The sequence below is a fragment of the Cryptomeria japonica genome, chromosome 8 (genome assembly GCF_030272615.1).
Source record: "Cryptomeria japonica chromosome 8, Sugi_1.0, whole genome shotgun sequence".
Lineage (NCBI taxonomy): Eukaryota > Viridiplantae > Streptophyta > Pinopsida > Cupressales > Cupressaceae > Cryptomeria > Cryptomeria japonica.
Window position 1 is genome coordinate 485,661,405 of NC_081412.1, and position 18,965 is coordinate 485,680,369.

General features: G+C 39.7%; 1 protein-coding gene across 1 annotated transcript; it reads right to left on the reverse strand.

Annotated features, from left to right (window-relative positions):
* Positions 1–6,433: 6,433 nt before the first annotated feature.
* LOC131077243 (uncharacterized) lies at positions 6,434–18,275 on the reverse strand. Its single transcript, XM_058014696.2, has 6 exons — positions 17,965–18,275; positions 7,808–7,943; positions 7,617–7,684; positions 7,302–7,472; positions 7,179–7,257; positions 6,434–6,979 (listed from the first exon to the last, which is right to left on the reverse strand). Exons 1-6 carry the CDS (start codon positions 18,273–18,275, stop codon positions 6,434–6,436), a joined length of 1,311 nt encoding a protein of 436 aa, XP_057870679.2.
* Between the last annotated feature and the right edge of the window lie 690 nt (positions 18,276–18,965).

Consider the following 18,965-nt stretch of genomic DNA (forward strand, 5'->3'; position numbering starts at 1 on the left):
CTGGTATATCCACTCGCCAGTATCTTCTACTGACTGTTGGGAGAAGCTGAAGACAACTTTTACGGGAAAGTACGGTATTCCTATAACCCACACAGAGCTATACCGACAGTTCGTAGAAGTCAAAAGACAGGGACATGAGCCAATCAGTTCCTTCAACAACAGATTCCATAAGGCCTTTACTTGATTGCAAGACCCATATGTGGTAAGTGATGCTTCAGCAAGAGAGATTTACTATTCAGCTCTAGACTATTTGACAACCATGTTTGTTCGACAGTCCCAACTTGCACAAACCATGCTAACTGAAGCCTATGCGAAAACATCGCAGGGCCATTGATGCAATTAGGACCACCCGCTATGCCTAACCAAATTCAAGAAATTAGTAAGGCTTTGGCCCACGAAATGCCTATCATGAACCCAATCCCACAATTGGCATATCAGGCCAAGCAACCTACAAATCAGTTGGTGCTCCACCTAGGGCTGCCTATATCTCAAATCCCTCATAAGCAACCCGTATATTTGCAAAATATTGCAGTATCGTCTAGAACTCAAGAGGAGAAGGATGAGATGCGGGAATTGACTGAGCAAATGAAGAAGCTTTCTTTTGAAGTCACATATCTGCGAAATCAGAATAACCAATTGCAGAATAGTCAGAGAAATCAGCAGCAAGGTCAGCACCAAAATCAGTATCGGAACCAAGGATATCAAAGGCCTACAAGGACATGGAACACCCGTCCTAATAACGAAGGAGCCCCCACTCCACTGGATAACCCACCAACGTTAGAAAAGGGGCCAACAGATAGGGTATTTTTGGCAGAGGCAGCTTTATGTAATTGGTGCAGGTTACATAATACTACCCAACACTCAGAGCTGCAATGTGATGAATTTCAGGTGGCAGCTAATATATTCCACTGAGAGGTTGAGAACGCAATGCCTCAACCAGTGCTTCCCCCCATCGGGTTTGAGTTAGTCCCATCACGAAGGTATGATACAACGCTTGTCTTGGAGACTTATATTCCCCCGTTTTTCTTCCCTAATGAGGATGAAAATGAGGTGGCAGACCCAAACCAGCTCGTTGATGTAAATGCATTTCAGCAGTACCAACGCGGCAACCGGGGGTATTACAACAATAATAACCAGAGCAGCAATAGTGGCATTGACACTACTTCCACACCTCCAAAAGATATTCAAGTTCCTCTAGATCAAAATGCTAATAACAATCCAAGTTATCCTAAGGCACCGCAGCAGTATGCGAGCCAAAGTCAACCGCAAAAGACACAAGCTCCTCTTAGAGTACCTATTTTTCAAAGTCAGTTGACTACTGCCACAAATCAGGGCGCAAGTGTTAAACCATCTAGCAACTCAGAAATTACTAGACTAGGCCAGTTGGTAGTAGATGAGTTCAGGAAGATCAAGATCAATTTGTCCGTTGCCGAGCTGATGAAAGTTGTCGATGTTAGAGATATGGTCTTGAGCACCCTTAAGGAGCCCTTGCTTGTTCAATCCAAAGGAATCGATGAGAACTCCGGACAAAGAATGCCACCAGAGCAACCCTAGAAGGTCAGCAATGAAGTGAGAGGACCAACAAATCCTAGAGGTGCAACAGTGAATTTTGCTGCACAACCTGAACTCTCAAATGATCGGCCCATGGAGACTGGTTTTGGAGTGCGTGCACGAGGAAGAGCTAAGGATATCTCAATATATGAATAATGACACACTCCCATACGAACCTACTATCAATTTGTTCATTGAAAAGCTAGAACCCCCACCTTTCCTATTAACTCTCAGAATCTTTGGTAAGAACTTGCATAATTGTTTCGTAGATTCACAGGCCTCAGCTAATGTTATGCCTCTATCTGTATGCGCTGCTCTAGGCCTAACCCTCACCAAGACTAATCGAAAAGTTACCCTGCTAGATAAGTCTGAAGTGACCGTGGTGGGCGAGTTGAATAATATCCAAATGCAGTTGACAGTAGATCTGCGCATCCAGATGTATATTGATATTCAGGTAGTGGACATCCCAGGAGCATATGGCATGTTGCTTAGCCGAGATTGGACCCGCGTGCTTAACGACTGGCTTCATTCCAGTTTCACCCATATGTGGCTACCATGGAGGGGTGTAGCGAACCAAATCTGGATTGAGTCCGAACCTAAGCTTAAATTGATGATCACCAAATACAACCATGCCAATGAGACCTTGTTTCTGGAATCAGATATGGGCACTCACAGGGCTGACATGGGCTCAACAAATGAAGTTTTCAGAATCTGGAAGGAATTATTGAAAATTATGATAAGATAATGCCATCCCAAGAAGAAAATGAGTTGTTCGGTAGTTTTAAAAACTTTTTCTGCAAGTATGCAGAGCAGATGTAGCATCTAGACTGCCAGAGTTCTATTAAGAACTTACTTTTACCCGACTGGTGCAGAGTTCACAATGCCGCCCATTCAGAAATGACATGTTCATTATGCAGAATAGCGTTAAATCAAGTATGGAAGAGACATTCAGAGGTGCTGGAAGCCCATACTCTTAGGCATGAAGATACCGCTTTCCCTGAGACTCCTGAAAAGAGGCCCCCTGAGCAAGAAAAGAACGAAATGATGAGCCCAATGAACGCAACCAGTAAGGTTATCGGGCTAAATCAGTCTTGGACATTAAGGTTTGATGGTTCGAAGTGCAAGCGAGGAGCTGGAGCAGGGGTAGAACTTATAAATCCTACCGGTGAAACCTACTTGGCCTCCTATCAATTACAGTTTCAATGTACTAACAACATAGCAGAGTATGAATCTTTGATTCATGGTTTGCTGCTAGGCATCAAGAAGGGAGCTCAAATCTTACACTGTTTCGGAGATAAAGAGGTGGTAGTCCGGCAAGTTCGAAAACAATACACATGCCATGATAAGAGACTCAACGTCTATCGCAACAGGGTGTGGGATATAATCGAGAGTTTTGATGCTTTCAACATCAAAGCCATCTTCCGATGACAGAATCAGGTTACTGATTTATTGGCGCAGGCCGCAAGTTCACTTGTGCCTCTGTCTATGCAAAGTTTGAAAAAATTCACAGTGGAGTTAACATCAGTCTCGTCCATTACGGACAATGTTACTAATTTTTCAGGTGTTTGATGATGATAGGCACATCATTGATTTCATCACAAGCTCTGATGTGTTTGCAGCGCAGATCATAGATGAAGAAGAACCTCAAGAAGCCGAGATTGATATCAAAGGAGTCTTGAATCGCAAGACAAACACCATTCCCAAAGGTATGGTGAAGTTAGAAAGGATCTTCGTCTGGGACCAGCTCAAATAACGTAAGGAAGATACTTCTGGAGGAGGCGCTTGCGATAAGATCAACATTGGCACACAAGAAAATCAGAAGAACGTGCTGATTGGTAAAGTATGTACATGTCAAGAAAGAGATGCAATCCTCAAGAACATGAGAGAAATCCTAGATATCAGCGCTTGGGGGTATGAGGATCTTAAGGCTTATGATACTTAACTAATAACTCATACTATACCCTTGAAGCCCGACTCAAAACCTTTCAGACAAAGACAGTGGCCAGTAAATGCCCTCGTTGAGCCTTTGATCTATCAAGAAGTAAAAAAGTTACTGGCTGCTCGCATCATCTTTCCAGTACGACATTCTACTTGGGTCGCTAACTTAGTTCCCGTGAGGAGAAAGACCGATGAAATCAGATTGTGTCGACTTCTGCAATTTGAACAGAGCATCAGAGAATGATAACTACCCGCTACCTTCACTTGATGAAGTCCTGCAGATGGTCAATGGATCCCAGATGATGTCTTTTCTAGACGGATATTCCAGGTACAACCAGGTAATGGTCGAGTATGAAGATCGGCTAAATATCGCATTCACCACAAAGTGGAGAGTGTTTGCTTATGGAAGGATGCCTTTTGGTTTGATGAATGCAGGAGCCACATTTCAGCGTGCCATGGACATCGCCTTTAAGGACCTTGTAGGCCGGTGCATCATTATCTATATGGATGACTTGACAGTTTTTTCCAAGCAAACAGAAGACCATGTGAATGATTTGCTAAAAGTTTTTTAGTGCTATCGCCAGTTCGAGATATCTCTAAATCCCAAGAAGTGTATGTTTGGCGTGACCGAAGGTAAGCTTCTCGGTCATGTTATTTCAAAAAAGGGGATCTCAATCGATCCTGATAGAATCAAAGCCATATTGCAAATCAATCTCCCCGCAAGCAAAAAGGAACTTAAGTCATACTTCGGGAAGATAAATTTTGTTAGAAAATTTATAACTGGATTTGCTGAAATAGTTCGCTTGCTCAATGACATGCTCAAGAAAGACGCTAAGATAGGTCGACCCTAGTAACCAAAAGGGCGTTTGAAGAAATCAAACAAGCTATTGTCCAGGCACCAGTTTTGGTAAGCCCAGACTACCTAAGGCCATTCTACATGTATTCTTTCGCTTCTGAACACACTTGTGCTGCAATTTTAACTAAGAGAAAGGAGGAAGAGGGAGAATGCCCAATAGCATTCATGAGCACTCCGTTGAAGGAAGCCAAGTTGAGATACCTTAAGATTGAGAAGCAAGCTTATGCATTAGTCAAAGCAATTAGGAAATTCCGACATTATATACTAAGGAGTAAGATACACGCCATAGTGTCGGATGTTGCAGTAAAGACATTGTTGATGCAGAACGAGCTGGGCGAAAGGAGAGGTAAATGGGTGACCATCATCCAAGGGTATGACATTGAAATTCAGCTCATGAAACTAGTATGAGGTCAGGCTTTGACGCAGACTCTCGCATCTGAATGCTCAGGAATTGTACATCAGCAATACTTGATTGAACAAGTCTCGTCAGACGAGTGGTATGATGACACAACATTCTGTCTCCTTGATCAAAAATGTCCATCACACCTCAATCTAGTGCAGAAAAGGGCTTCGAGGATGAAGAGCAGTCGTTTCATGTTGTAAGGTGCTCTCTTGTATGGAAGAAACCACGAAGGCATCTACCTAAGGTGCGTAAATAGAGATGAGGCATGCCAAATCATAGAGTAGTTCCATACTAATTTTGGAACAGGTCATGGGTCAGGCTTAGCAACAGCCCACCAAATCCTCAGGGTAGGCTATTATTGGCCTAGTTTATTCAGGGACACCCATGAACACATACGAACCTGCCATATTTGCCAAGTAGGTGCAACCAAGGAGCGAACCCCAACCATGCCACTCCGGCCAGTCATAGAGGTAAAAGCATTCGGCCAGTGGGCTCTCGACTTCATAGGTATGATCAACCCGCCTTCCTCTGCGCAACACAGGTACATTCTAACAGCTTTTGATTATTGTACGAGGTGGTCTGAAGCTCAATCTTTAAAGCAATGCAATGTTGATGGTGTTATTAAATTTTTAGAAGAAAACATTATTACATGCTTTGTTGTCCTCATGCTTTAGTTTGTGATAACAGTTCTGCATTTGCATCATTAAAATTTTCTAATTGGGCCTTTGATTCTGGGATAACGTTAAAATTTTCATCCAACTACTATCACCAAGGTAATGGTTCGACAGAGTCCACTAACAAAAACATGCTGCAAGTAATGAAGAAACTTTTGGACAAGAATCCGAATGATTAGCACACTCAACTTCGATTTGCCCTATGGGCAGACCGCACTAGATGTAAGTCCGCTATCGGAACTTCACCATACCATTTGGTATATGGTCTCGACCATATTTTTCCCATACAACTGAGAATACCAACCCTGCAATTGATGAAGAAAAAAGAGACAACGCTATAGACAATTTTGCTAAACACCAAGAAGTGGTCAAGCGTTGGTTTGACAGAAAAGCAAAAGTAAAACCCTTCCACATTTTTGACCTCGTCCTCTGCTGGGACAGAGCTCATGAGCGGAAAGGAGAGCACGGCAAGTTTGATAATCTGTGGCTCAGTCCTTTGTAGATTTTTGAAATTTTGGGAGAAAATGCATTCCGACTCAGGACCCTAACAGGTGATGACGTCCCCTTGCCTGTAAACGGTCAATTTTTCAAGTATTATTTCTAGCCTTAGTTTTTTTGAAGCCTTTCCCCCTGTATATAATAGGGTAGTTTTCCCTCTTCCTTTTTTAGTTTATTTTTCTGTTTTCTTGTTTTAGTTTAGTTTGTTTCCTGTTTGTTTTGGGACCCTTGTCAATTTTGAAAACGTAGCTTGTGTGCTGTGGACAACTGTGGTGCAATGCAAGATTTCTGTAACCTTCTACTTCTAGGATCTAAGTTCGGGGAGGACTCTTAATTGTTGGAGCGCCCCATGATGAGGTCGGACTAATCTAGATGACCTTTCTCTGCAAGATCTTGTTTTTGTCAAAATCTATCCGTGACATCGTGATTACTGCACAAATGCATTTAAAAATCGCCTACAATTAGTTGTCAGTCAAAGGGACACTACGTCGATGATAGGTCTGAAGCTCTGCTTCAGTGACCACTTTTACGCTCAATCCCATAAAGAAGCTGAAATGGCGACATAACAATAGCTCTTTTGGGTGTAATTCTGTGAACCCATAAAGCATTATAAAGAGCCTGATGCCAAGACCTTTGATTCTCCTCTACAAGCGTGCGTATGATAGTCACCAAATTTTTATTACTCAATTCCAGTTGACCATTACGTTCAGGGAAATAATTAGAAGAATGAGCCAAGGTAATACCGTATTCAAAACAAAACTGAGTTACCTTATAAGAGGAAAAAACAGCTGCATTGCCTGTCACAATCGTATGTGGAACACCAAATCTGCAAATTATATTTTCTTTGGGAAACTCGCATACCACTTCTGAAGTAGCATGCTTTACTGGGATAGCGTCAACCCACTCGGTGAAGTAATCAGTTACAGTGAGGACATATGTGTGAACAACACTTGAAGGGTTGATAACACCAATTAAATCAATTCCCCACTGTTGGAAGGGTTCATCGATCACCACACGTTTTAGAGCTAATGTTGCAAGCTTTCGCTTACCAACAAATTGCTGGCAATGTACACACTTGCATACCCATCTGAAAGCATCTTGGAAAAGTGTCGGTCGAGAATATTTGGCCCTCAAAATCTTGTGAGCAATGATGGATGCTTAGATATGCCCACGACACTCCAAATTATGGAATGATTCCAATAATCTGACTTGTTGTGCCTTGTCAACACAACGAAGGAAAGTACCATCAATAGCTCACTTGTACAGACCACTGTCCCAAAGGACGATGTTTGCAACCTTGAGCTTTATATTCCGTTTTTCCTTGAATGACAAATGCGCTGGACATTCACCATATGTCAGAAAATAGACTATCTATGAGTACCATTCATCAGTCTTACTAACAAATAATATCCCGGGAAGATCTTTTGGAACATCTTGTTCTCGCTTGTCTGAATCATTTTCAGCAATGAGCTGACAAAGCCCCTTTCCACGAACAAGTTTGGTAGGCTTGATTTCAAAATCATATTCTTGGATTTTGGCAATCCAAATGCCTCTTTTTGTACGAAAATCTTTTTGAGTTAAAATATACTTAACTGATGTGTCAAAAACTAGGACCGAGGTGAGAATTCATATTATAAAACCTGAAATACTTTACCGCTTTCACCATGGCATAAGCATTCTTTTCAACTGGGAATACTTGGGCTCATGAGACTTCAAACGATAGCTCATGAAAGCAATGGGAGATTCAATTCCCTCTGAATTTTTCTACATCAACATTTCAGACATAGTATGTTCAGAAGCTTAACTTAGATGATGAAGTCCTTTGTGTAGTTTGCAGAAACTAGCACAGGTCCACGAGACATCGTCCTTACTTTCATTGGAAGCAACCTTCCCTTCTGGATTCCAACGGAAAGTAGTTTTCCCTTTCATCATATCAACAATATGATGAGTCTTCTTAGTAAAATCAGCTATGAATCTTCGCAAAAAGTTAACCTTTCCAAAGAAGGAATGAACAACAGTTTTACTGTCAGGCAAAGGAATAGTCTGAATAGACTTAACCCTTTTCGAATCAATCTTGATCCCCTCCTTGACACATGTCCTAGGATTTTTCCCTTAGTAACCCCAAAAGTTGACTTCTTAGGATTTAGAGATGCCAGGTGTTCGCGACACTTTTCAAGCACATCTTGCCAATGAAAGAGATGATTCTCACGATCTTTGGAGAAGACAGTGAGATCATCTAGACCGCATTAATTAAACCAAAGGGCATTCGGCGATATGATATGTATAACTTCGGATCATCCTGTGATCCGATGTTATACTTATCATATCCCATAGAAGAATTGGAACTTACTTGTTGTTGCTTCTTGGTGTAGCGATCATGCTAATTGAAAAGCTTCTCAAGCGAAACCAGTCCTTCAGGAATTTTATTCCCCTTCAGTTGGAGAATTTCCTCATTTGATTCAGATGATGTATGTGACATTGAGTTTTTCAGAAGAGGAAGAATTACTTGCTTCATAATACAAATTATTGAAATTGTCTTCAGTTTGCAGAACATTTATAATTTGCTTATCATCATTGAAAATCTGTCTATGATCCCAATTCATAGGCACACTGGGTCTTGTTGTGACCATTTCGCACATCGCCCCATTAGAATGGGGACCCCCTCTTTTTCGCTTCGTTTTTTGCTTTAAGTTTGGTTGTTCTTCTCTCTGTTTTAGGGTTTTGAGTGAGTGAGTTGTCTGCCTGGGCTAGGGCTAAACCTTAGGGGTTCTTTTGGATGTTATTCAGGCCGAGTCCAGTCAAATTTTGAAGAATTGTTAAGTGTCCTCCCGAAGAATTGAGATGATTGAAATAAGGTAAGCCTTTCAGGGGAGCCAAATAGGTCTTAGGTTAGGTCTAGTCAGAGTTTTTAGGGAGAAATCCAATTTTGACTAAGTATTAGCATTTTTTGAAGGAGAAATTGTGTTGCTGCCTGGGTAAGTTTTGATCCATTTTTTGAAGTGAGATGATGCCTAAAAGAGAGAAATCGCTCCTGACCCTTGCTGAGGGCCCAGGGCGAATTTTATCCTAAGTGCAATTTCTTATTTTTGATGGACTTGCTAACTGGTTCCTGGCCTTGAAAATGACCTGATTTTGCCTTGTGAAGTGATTTGAGACTTAAGTTTGAAGCACTTTGGCCTAAAAAGGTAAAATCACTCCTGACCCTTGGTGAGGGTCCAGGGCGAAAATATTGTTTAAGTCATATTTGTCACTGACTTTTTCTAATGTGTTTTGTGTAGGGTCTCCCGGAAGGACGATTGAACGTCACTGAAGGCGATTGAAGTTTTGAACGTAGGAAAAGTGATGATTTTTGGTCGAAAAGGGAAAAATCGCTCTTGACCCTCAGAGAGGGCCCAAGGCGAGATTTTGATTTCCTTCATTTTGCAATGGAAAGAGACCAAGTTTTGATCATGAATGGAAAATAAATGACTTTCTTCATCCACTTGAAGAAGTTTTGACTTGAAATAATGAAGGACCTTGTTGAAAACAAAAAAATCGCTCCTGACCCTCAGAGAGGGCTTAGAGCTAAAAATCTTATAGGGGTCATTGCTAGCCTTATTTGGTCGATTTTGAGATGTCAAAGGCATGGTGGAGGATGAAGTGAGCATGATAAGGTATCCAGACTCAATTAAGGAGGATGAGATGAAGGATTTTTGCCCAGGAAAGGTAAAATTGCTCCTGACCCTCAGAGAGGGTCCAGAGCGATTTTCTTTATGTGCACATTTTTTGACCTTTCTTGGACATGAGAACTTATTCATAGCATTAAGCAAGGCGACATCTTCCTTGGCAAAGAAATTTCGAGATGAAAATTGGAGCATTTTGGTCCAGGTAGCAAAAATCGCTCCTGACCCTTGCTGAGGGTCCAGAGCGAGATTTTCAAAAGTGCGCTATCGTTGCAAGATCAAAATGATTTTTATGATTGGAAGGGATGAGGGAAAGCATGTTTTACCCGTTGAATATAATTTGGATGATCAACAAAGAGGCAATCAGGCCAAAAATGAAAAATCGCTTCTGATCCTCAGAGAGGGCCCAAGGCGAAAAACCTAATATAGGAACTTTTCATCCAAGTTTGAGAAAAGACAAGTCTAGACATAAGCTCAAAATGATGTTTAAATTGCCTTGAAGTGAAAAGAGATTGTTGAGAGTTAGTATTTTGAAGGTAATTGCAAAAATCACTCCTGACCCTCAGAGAGGGCCCATGGCGATTTTTCAGGATTCTCTCCTTTGTTTTAGGAATTGAGACAAAATCTTGTGTGGATAGGAAGAGGACATGATGTTTTATGCCTTAGAAGCAATATGGAGTCCTAAGGATGGAGAAATATGCCTAAAACCAAAAAGTCGCTCCTGACCCTTCCTGAGGGTCGAGGGCGAAAATCACAAAAATTGCATGTTTTCCTCAAAATTGTGCCAAGGCAAGGATAGGGTAAGGCAAAGAGACCTCCAAAAGCATGATGAATGATGTTTAGCCTTTGAAACTTGATGATTTTTGTTAGAAAATGAAAAATCGCTCCTGACCCTCAGAGAGGGCCTAGAGCGAAATTGTTGAAAATCTTCATTTTACCTTTCAACAACAAAGCGAGTTTGGATGAGATGGATAAAGGAAGAACATTGCCAAGTGATGAATAAAATCTCAATAAAAAATGATGAAGAATCAAGACTAATTTTGCAAAAATCGCCACTGACCCTCAGAGAGGGTCCAGGGCAAAAATTTTGGAAGGGTAATTTTCTTGCTTATTTTGGAGGCCTGAACGTGATCTAGCTTGGTGAGAAAGTGTCTTGATGAGAAAATGCTAAATTTAAGCAAAAAATGAAAAATCCCTCCTGACCCTCAGGGAAGACCCAGAGCGAAATTGCCTTTAAGGACATTTTTTCTTCCAAAATTGTGGATGAATTAACTCTATAGTGCAAGGAAATGGATTTTGGGAGTGACATTGAAGGGTGAACAATCAAGTTGAGGTGGATTTTAGCTAGAAAATGGAAAATCTCTCCTGACCCTCAGAGAGGGTCTAGAGCGAAATTGACATTTCCACCTATTTTCCTGACACAAAATGCCAAATTTGAAGTGCAACACGTTAACTGGATATCAATTTACCCTGCAGGAGATTTTCAAGTCAAGATGCGAAGTATTCAAGGGTAAAATTCAAAAATCGCTCCTTACCCTCAGAGAGGGTCCAGGGCGAAAATATTATGGAGTTTAATCAAGCCTTGTTTTAAAATTTAACATTCTCCAATTTGCATTAGATCACCAAAATTGCTAATTTTGAGGCATTTGGAAAATTAAAATTAAATTAGCATTAAATTAAAGGCATTTTGGCATTTAATAAATTGATTTTAAGCCTTAGAAAATCGAACTTTTATTTTGAAGGCATTTAAAATTAATTTTTATTAAATTAAAATTAAATATAAAGCGCTCAAGGCACTATTTTGATTTATTTTGCCAAGTCGGCCACCCTTTTTTGGAATTTTATTTATTTTTAACCTCCATTTTGCCATGTCGGCCTAGAGGGATCAAAGGGGTGAGCGCTCTATATATTGGAGGAGTTTTTTTTCACATTTCAAATCATTCAATCATTGCCTTAAGTGCGAAATTGGAGAGCTAATTGGAGGTGTGAAATCTGGTTTGCTTGGAGCGAATTTATTTCAAGTGTTGAAGACTAGGAGGTGGAGTTTATTCTTTTCCAAACTAGAGGAGGCGCAATTCATTCAAGAGAAGGCTTTGATCTACACTTTGCCTAGCGAAATTCATCTATTTTTGCATCATTTCTTAGAGTTTAATACTCAAGAGGAGGTATGGCGAAATCATCTTAACACCATTGTTGAAGATTTGAATTTTAAACATTTGTTTTGAAAAATCTAAATATTGCATAGTTAATTAGGATATGATAACTCAAGATTTATCTTGAAGTTTCCTAAATTAATATCTTAAATCTTACTTTTGAGTCTTAATTTCTACACTTGAAGATAGATTACTAATTGTGAAATGTTGTGTAGGTGTCAAGATGGCGACTCCAAAGGCAGGAGCATCTACTAGTCGCCCGACTCTCATCAGAGAAGGTCAAAAGAACGACGAATTGGAGACCAGGATCGTGTCCAAATGGAGTAATATCGGAGATACCAACTTGGGAAACTTCAATGTGAAGAAGTTTCGAGAGGTCCCCCACATTGGCAAGCCATCGCCTGTTGCGAAGAAGATAATTGAAAGTGGCATCATCAAGGCGGCAGGTTTCCCTCGAGCAGTCAAGTGTCATGAGCTAATGATCGAGTGTGCCCGCCATTATGACTCACAATCAAGATCGATCGTATCCAAGGACTGGAACACTTAGCTTACCTTTCAGAGGAGGCTATAAGTGAGGCTCTTCATCTTCCAGAGCATAAAGATATGATTTACAAAAGTTTAGGAGGCAAGTCAATGTATGAAGATGATCCTGACACCTGTTTGAACCTCATCAACAAGAATTGGTTGCTCAAAATTCGTCCTCGCTTGAACAAGATTCCCAACACACCACATAGGATCGACTTCCAGGAGGAGTACGGAGATTTGATGACTATGCTCAACTGAGTTACAGGGGCTCCCCAAGTGTTCTACTTCGAAAAGTGGATGTTCTTCTTCATTCAGGTGATAGTCCAAGGAAAAGGAATGATTCATTGGGCCTGAATTATTAGCAATAGTCTGGATGTACGGTTGAGAAGGCTAAGACCTACAAAGTCGTTCCACATGAGCTCATATGTTATATATGCCTTAAGCAGGAGTTTCGAGTATGCATGGGTACCTCACAGAGGAGTGATTGGAAGAGGACCAGGAGAAGTGAGAGTTTGTGACTCTTATGTTCATCTACATCATCCACCTGGAAGTGACTACAAGTTAGTCAATGATACCTTCACAATGAACATCACTAGGATATTGCAAGGTGGGATTCACAATCGACTATCTTTGGATGCACAAGAGCTCGTGAAGAGGTATGGTGCATGGTTCATCCAGTTTCAAAAGTTTACATACATCAGAGTTCATGGGTGTCCTTCACCTCCCTACATGTTGCCGAGATATTCGACAGACAGAATAGTGTTACTTGAGGTAACCAGACAGTTGGCAGCTTGTGCAAAGGTATCCAGATACAAGCATGAAAATGGAGTTCCCGTACCTATCATATTGGGCAATTCAGTTGAGGTATGTCCTAATACTCAAGCTTCAGAGGATGCAGAGAAGGAATTAGCCTTGTATTCATTCACCTTCTTTGCCCCGCGGGAGAATTTTGATCCGTATGGCTATATGGAGGAGACAGTTGCTAGGAAGTACGAACATGAGTTTCAGGTGGAAGACTTATGGATGAATCTCTTAGGTGATTTAGAGGTTAAAAGGAAGATGCATTCCAGATTGCCTTTAGATTTCATTAGGAAATGCAAGGTTTACAGAGTAGCTGATCAAGCCCAGGACAATGGCAAATACCTCCACTCGTCCTATGACAAAGAAGATAAAAGAGTGAAGATAGATTGGAGCGAGCTTGAGATTTTTGACTTGAGAGCTTTAATGGCTCCGGTTTTATCATGTACTCGTAGATGGGTGGATGTACAACATCAGAAGTTGAGAGAGCAGAACGTACCAATGACTTTTACTTTGGAGGCAAGGCCAGAAGAAGGAGAAGCAAGCGTGAGTGAAGACACTTCTCATCCTAGAGGCGCAAAGAGAAAAGAAAGACCTGAGAAGAGAGAATCCTCGAAGAAGAAGCAAGAGGCCAATCGAGATCGCCCATCAAGCACATCTTCTCGACATGGAAAGAAGGCAAGTCAAGCTGAAGGTCAAGAGAAGACGGTACCTCAGGTGGATGAATCTATGGAATCCATGGTACAAAATGATAAGCCAGACAAGCGATAGACACCTCAGCATTCATCAAGTCAATCTCCCGAAGTTGATGAGCTACAGGAAGATCAGGGAAATGATGATGAAGTGACATCTCCTCTCCGAGAAGATGAACCACTGCCGAAGGAAATACAAGTTAGATAAACAAGATCCGCTATCCCGGATTGGTTGAAAGAGAGATTGACAAGGGTAATTGTGATTGAAGAAGAAGAAAATGTAATTGATTTGGAGAGTCTTATAGGAAATTCTCAATAGATAACGACAAAGAAGAAGGCCACCAGGATGTCCAAGGTGATAAGAGATGAAGCAGGATCATGAAATTGCAAATAGCTACACCAGTGGTGGACAAGTATGAAGGTGAAATTCTTGCAGATGAGTATGACGTAGAAACATTTGAGCTTGGTCCACTCACTACTGAACAGGCAATGGATGAGGCAACCGATTCGTTCGAAGCACTTAAGGACAAACTCAAGGAAGAAGTGGAAAAGAATAGGAGGCTTGAGAGAGAAGTCGGTGCTTGGAGAGGCTACTTTAGTCATTTCAATCAGCCCTTGAGACGTCAGGATCCAACAGTATCTCTTGTGCAAGCACTTCCTCTTGAATTAGTTGGCAAAGCAGAAAGGGTCAAAAGCTTGGTTCAACTTATGAGTTCCTGGATTGATAAATCCCACACGGTAGTCGTTGAATTTGCAACAAGAATGATGAAGACAATTCATCGAGCTATCCAGGTCCTTGAGATTATTCATAATCTAATGATAACTGAAACCGCCTTTGCTCGCACTAGAGATGTTATCATTCCTGTCTTGCAAGTAATAAGACAAACACCGAGACGGATTCTTGCACAAGAAAGGGTAATGGATGGAGGAACTCATAACCTACTACAGTGGTCAGCTCTGCTCCAGATGAAAGAGGTCCTTTTTGAAGACATCAGCACCAAATGCAATCAAGTTGAAGGTCTCATCCATCCAATTCAGGATAAAGTGTTTGAAGTATTGTGTACCATCCTTGGCCGACGGATTGAGATTGAGACAGATGTGGACATCCAAAAGTTGGAAGAGAGAATCAAGGTCATCTTTTGCAAAGAGGAAAATGTCATCACAGATGAGCAATAAGACCTGATGTTCACTACCATTATCCTGATTGAGAAGATCAAAGAACTCGAACCTGGATGGGAAGCAGCTCTTCTCACTGCCTTCGATCAGGTTGTTCACTTGGAGGAATGAATGAAGAATCTTCCTGAGATTCCTACTGCTGAGATTGAAGGAATTGTGTCAAGATTCGTTGGATATGCTAAGAAAGATGTTCACTAACATGTTATAGGATGATGTGGCATCTTAATTATCATTGGTCTATGTTTCCTCGACTTTTGTGCCAATTAAATATTTGGCTATGCATTTAATAATGTTCATCTAAAAGGGGAACTTTTTGTAACAAATCCTAAATAGGGTTTAGGTTTCAAAATCTCAGCCGTTGATCTTCTTTCAATCTAGGCCATTCATTCTAATTGAGGATGCTATATATACCGTCACTCATTTTCATTTTGTCATATGATTAGATGAGAAATTAGAAGAAGATATTAGAAATTAGAAGAGCTTAGAGGGAAAGTTAGTGTAGCAAGATTGAGTAGTGAAGAAAGAATTTTGAACAATTGTTGTCCATTTGGCTTTGAGATCAATAAAATATTGAAGTTATGGTGTTTTATTGCAATACTTGTGGCTATCTTCATGGTTGTTTATCTTCTTGAATCATTCTCAGTCGAAATAGTATTTAAGTTTGAAGGACTAAGTGTTGTGCTTAATCTTTGGTGAGATTCGTATCCAAACCACTAGCTTCTTACTGATTGTAAGGACGGCTTGTGTGGTCAACTAGAGATATTGAGATTGCTTGAACATTCAATTATCATTGAAATATTGATATGTATCTTTATGATAGTATCTATAATCCTTGATGATTTGAAAATCACTAATCACCTTAGAAGATCGCATCAATTCCAGTAAAGTTGTAATTCCTTGGCAAAATTGAAATTGGTAGAATCTTACCAAGTCTAGCCTACATTGAGTTATTCTTAGGATTAGATTAGAATTCATCTCTTGAAAACCCTATCGTTTGATCTTTTTTGAGAATTTGTTAGTGTTAGGAAAATCCTGTTCCTGCAGTCGAGTGAGATCAACACGGACCAGCTTTCAAAGTGCGTAAGACCCCTTGAAGAAACAACATTTACAACGACCACTGGTGCTTATCCACACGTAGAGATCCTACAACGAAGAACCTTGAAGTCACCTTGATTGATCCTTTTTGCGATATTTTCAGCATTCAGAGGCTTTACTCAAGAGAGGATAAGGTACCCTTGGGTATTTTATTCTGTGTTTGATAGTGTACAAAATACACGTCAACAGGTCTGCATACTAGCTCAATGATATACATGTTATCACTTGAACCTGCACCCTTGTTTGCTAAGCTATCAACTCAACAGGCTTGTGACACATGGGAACCCTCCTAGGCCTGTGGGTTGCCTAAAAATTGGAGTGAACCTCCAGAGTAAGCTGGTTCTTTTCGAATTCTGCGTAAGCTGGTTCTTTTCGAATTCTGCACCTAAACGAATAGTTTCTTCAGGGAAAAGAGTAAGGAGGAGAACATGTAAAACTGAAATCTAAATCTAAGGTGATTGCACTAGATGATATGTTGAAATTCAACTAAGCAAAAAGATACACAGTATAACAGTGATAATAAAGTTCTTTTACACTAACCAACAACCCATGATCTTTGCATCAATACTTCATAAGAAGGTTGGATAATCAAAGTCCTAAGAGGAAAAACTCCTTTCACAACCTAAGACTGATAATTACTAAAAACACAGCTTATGACCTGCAAGAACATATGTATTTCTTTATAAGACATCAGCAGAAAGTGCAATTTTAAGGGGGGCAAAAGGCCAACCACAAAGAATTGACTAACACTAAAGACACAATAACAGAAAAGATGAGAAATAGAGAGGTAAGCCAAGCTATTATCCCTGCCAAAAAAGGTATCACCAAGCTTTATAATTCCTGAAAATGTGTTACAAAAACATTCCTTCCTGCAGAGAGAACTCAGAAATTACAGTCTCCTAAAAAGATGAATGAAGAAGAAGCCGAACAAAAATGAAGGCTTCTACTATATATGCTTGTTTCCAAGGCAGTCAAAAAGACTCCACCTCCTCTTCTTAGGTCGAGCAGACTCAAAAAAGCCACTTTTTTGGCCCCAAACATGTCTGAAAGGGAAAGTACTTGAGCCAAAAAGTCAAGCCACCCATTCTGCAACCATAAAACCCCTTAAATGCATCATAAATGACTTTGAAATATCCCTGACAGGCCTACAAGCCTTCATAAATGCAAAAAAATATCTCCGACTTTATCAATAAATGAAAATAAATATCTAATAAAGTGAACACTTTATCAAATATTCATTTTATTCTACTTGTATATTAAATCAAGAATTAATAAATGAAATAAGAAATAGATTTAATAAAATGACCTATTAATATCATTTTAAGAAATATTTTAATCACTCCATTCATTAAAATAAGAGAATTATTTAATAAAGTGATAAATTAATAGGTCACTTTAATAAATAACTTCATTATTTTATTTATTCAAATTTTTTTTGACTTAATATACAAATAAAATAAAATAACATATTTGATAAAGTGATTTACTAAAAATATCACTTTATTAAATAATTTTATTTCATTTTTATATTTGTAGACTTTTTGCTTAAAAATTTTATCACTTTATTAAAACTATTAAGCTTATATATTATCACCTTTTTTTTTAAAAAAAGAGACATATTAAATGATAAAAATAAGCTTAATAAGTTTTACAAAGGCATTTATAAAAGGGCCCCCAAGACATTTCCACGAGGCCATTTGCGAGGAAGACAAGAAGAAATAAAAACAAAGGAAAAAATGAAAAAAAGCCAATGCAATATTGATGCATACTTAGGGAAATTCAACCCTAAAAACCTCATTTCCTTTCATTTGATATTTTCATCTCCCTTTTGGTGGAACTTAGGGTGGCCACCATGAGGGTTTGGAGGCCGAAATGAAGGGCATTTGTGATGTTTTCCTGCAGATCTCCATTATTAAGGCTGCTAGCGTGTCTCTTTTCCTCACCTTTGCCGATTCTGGGCACATTTTGGGGAGCCGCCGTGGAGATTTTCCTGTATTTTCTCTGTATTTTCTGGGCGTGGCCTTTTTGATGTCTTCATTACCCTTGGCAAACTTTGCCGTGAAGTAGGAGCCATGAGGGTTCGAGCGAGAATGAAGGGCATTTCGAGCTTCGAAAACAAACACTCAGGCCACCATGAACATGCCACATTCTGAAGGTTTTTTCGAACTTCTGGAAACGGCTTTCTGATTTCAATGAATACTAGGCATTTCATCTTTATTTTCTGCTGTAGTGTGGTCTTCTTGTTGGGCGCCATGTTTGATTTCTGGGCGATTCTCAGGTCTCTATGGGTTTTTAGAAGGAATTTCAGGTATCTTCGCCATTAATGGCTGCTAGTAGTAACCCTCCTTTTGCTTTTTGCTGTTCTGGTTCTAATTTTCTGAGCATAGCCTTCCGAAAATAATGGTTTTATTAGATTTTTCTTAAAAATACTAAAAAAATGTGAAAACCATATTGCTGTGTATATCTCTGAATGACTGTTTTAGGCGATTTTCTCTCTGTTTCCATTTTTCAATTTGATCTTTCTCAATTCTGAAGATAATTTTCTGAGCATAATTCCGAAAATAATGGTTTTATCAGATTTTCTTAAAAGTACTAAAAAAATGTGAAAACCATATTGCTGTGTGCATCTCTGAATGACTGTTTGGACTGAAAATGGTGGAAAAAACATTATAAACCCTCCTTTTGTCATCTGCCATTATGCTGTGCGTTAAAATATGTATTTTCTGAAAACTGTAGCTGCATATTTCTACAAAATACTCTTGAATCTGAATATCATTTGCAAGGATGTAGCTGTCTTGGAATTGTTGAAATATCTGATCAATAATGCCTCTTCCAGTTTATCATAAAAATTTTCAGGCTCAATGCATAAAATGTCCTCTTAATGATCATTTGTAAATATTTGCACATTTTGTTCATGGTCCTCGCATGCATTTTCTCTTATACC